Source organism: Elephantulus edwardii, unplaced genomic scaffold (genome assembly GCF_000299155.1).
Source record: "Elephantulus edwardii isolate Elephantulus edwardi_28Jun2011 unplaced genomic scaffold, EleEdw1.0 scaffold00192, whole genome shotgun sequence".
Classification (NCBI taxonomy): domain Eukaryota; kingdom Metazoa; phylum Chordata; class Mammalia; order Macroscelidea; family Macroscelididae; genus Elephantulus; species Elephantulus edwardii.
This window is the reverse complement of record NW_006399942.1, coordinates 1,271,152-1,273,338: the sequence shown is the minus strand read 5'-3', so window position 1 is coordinate 1,273,338 and position 2,187 is coordinate 1,271,152. Positions and strand designations below refer to the sequence as shown.

At 33.8% G+C, this 2,187-nt stretch overlaps 1 protein-coding gene across 1 annotated transcript in view; it reads left to right on the top strand.

Annotated features, from left to right (window-relative positions):
- The window catches only part of SULT1B1 (sulfotransferase family, cytosolic, 1B, member 1), a 48,304-nt gene extending 47,274 nt beyond the window's left edge, over window positions 1-1,030 (top strand). The window contains exon 7 of the mRNA XM_006896820.1: window positions 918-1,030. Coding sequence (XP_006896882.1) covers window positions 918-1,030 — 113 coding nt within the window. The remainder of the gene's footprint in view (window positions 1-917) is intronic.
- The last annotated feature ends 1,157 nt before the right edge of the window (window positions 1,031-2,187 follow it).

Genomic DNA, 2,187 nt, shown 5'->3' with positions numbered 1-2,187 from the left:
ATCCAGCCTGATGCTACTAATTGGTCCAGTGGTGAGAATCTTTGTCTTCTTGACATTGAGCCTCAGTCCATACTGAAGGCTGCAGTCCTTCACTCCATTGCCTTTCATTAAACACTCATAGAATCAGTAATCCAGGTGCATTTGTGTCAATTCCTTATGTAAATTGCAAACAACTATTTCTATCTGAAAAAAGAGAACAATGTCTAATAACTAGGAAAATCACACTGACTGTGGATTTATTCTTCATTAAAAGAATTTGGTAGCTTCATCAAACCATTGTTACTTTTAGCGTCTTGACTGTACATTAGAATTTATAAGCATTGAAGCATAAATGGTTAAATGAAATTTTGTTTACAGGCTTCACTTTTAATAAAATGGGTCAGGTATACAATATTTTATTTTTATGTTATTCTTGTCATCTAAGATAAAAATAACTTGTAAGTCTAGCACTGTTATAGAAAATAAGTTTCCGTTTAATATATCATGCTTATTTATGAATTCTGAGAAATAATGCACATTAATTTCCCATTCCAGGATTTAGTAATGTTTAACACTATTATGGCCAGCTCACTGTTTATTTTGCACACATTTATCTTGAAATAAAACATGTTGACCATTGATCCAAAGTATCCAAGTTAACCCTGTGATAAAGGGCAGTTTGAAGCAGTAAAATAGTTTTTCTCAGGAAATTATTGTACAACTCCTATTCTGAACAAGAGAATTAACCCTTTTCAGAATGTGTTCTGAAATCTACATTTGTGTTTAGTGACAAGCCACATTTACAGATATGAGGAATGCCTCCCAAAAATGAAATTACATTATAAACGGTCAAGCAAAGTCTTTACATCTTATAACCTGTCTTCTTGGTATATACTAGTTTTTTTGCCCACTTATATTTTCTTATTTATTATTTTTAGGAATTACAGGTGACTGGAAAAATTACTTCACAGTAGCCCAAAACGAAAAATTTGATGCCATTTATGAGAAGGAAATGTCTGGAAGTGGTCTTCTGATCCGCACAGAAATTTAGAGGACTGAATTCTCAAATTCTGAAGAAAGATTAGATGGTCTGAAATTTGTTGAAATGAAGATATTAACATGTCTAACTAAATTATAGCAATAAAGTTATGCCTTTATTGGCAATCAAAAGGTTGATAACAGAAAATATACTTTTAAACCTCTGACTGCCTGGTGTCATTAATCAGTTGGTTTTTTTTGTCTTCTGACTCTTGCGTCCCAATTTCTCCAATGCTAGGATCAGTCATTGTATCTCTGTAAGTTATTCCTATCTTTTCTTAGACTCATCCTAGCATGGGAGAAAATATTATTCCTAGTCAATTCCCTGTGTTATGGCAAAGAAATCAAGTCTCTCCCTCTCTTTCAACATGTCCCCAAATATTGCAAGTATATTTTATAGCTTTACCTGAGTTGACTTTGTGGAGACCTTGGATCAGGACACTGTGTTCCACTGTTGACTTTCAAGTTGTTTTTGAATAGTAGAAGCTCATTATGAACTAATTCGGTTTAAATAATGTGTTTCTTGTCATAGAACATGAAGTTTTGAAAAAGTTTCTATACATTCTTTAATTTCCCATTCTTCAGGGGAAGTCTAAATTAATCTCCCTATGTCTTTTCCCTGAAGACTGAATCTTAGACTGTTTTCAGAGCTGGGAATTACATCCTACGGCATGCCTTTTCGAATACTGATAAACAACTCAGAATCTCTGAGAATTGTAAATTGCTGGTTGCTGGTCACAGTTTGGAAGCTGGAGTTATTTTATCTTCTATCTGAAAGATTTTTATTTCTTAGTAGTTTCCTTAATACAGCAGAGCTAAACTTAAGAATTTCCCAGTCTGGTGTCTAAGAAAAACTCACTAGGGAAATCTATGTTCTACTTTACTGGCCAGATGTCTGTTCTACTTGCTGTGAAGCCATTCCATACTTCTCAGTATTTGCTTGGAACATTTCCTTGGAAGATATTTCCTTGGAATATTTTTTTCTCATTTCCTGAATTACACAGATAGAATTATTTACATTTTTATGTGCACAATCTTTTACCTATAGATCATAATGGCATGGCCAAACTTTATACAAAGTCTTAGTTCCCAAAGTCAAGTTTCAGTAGGATGTCCTGGGCCCTGATGCTGGAGGAGAGACCTGATTCATCTAAATCCTCTAAATCAAAA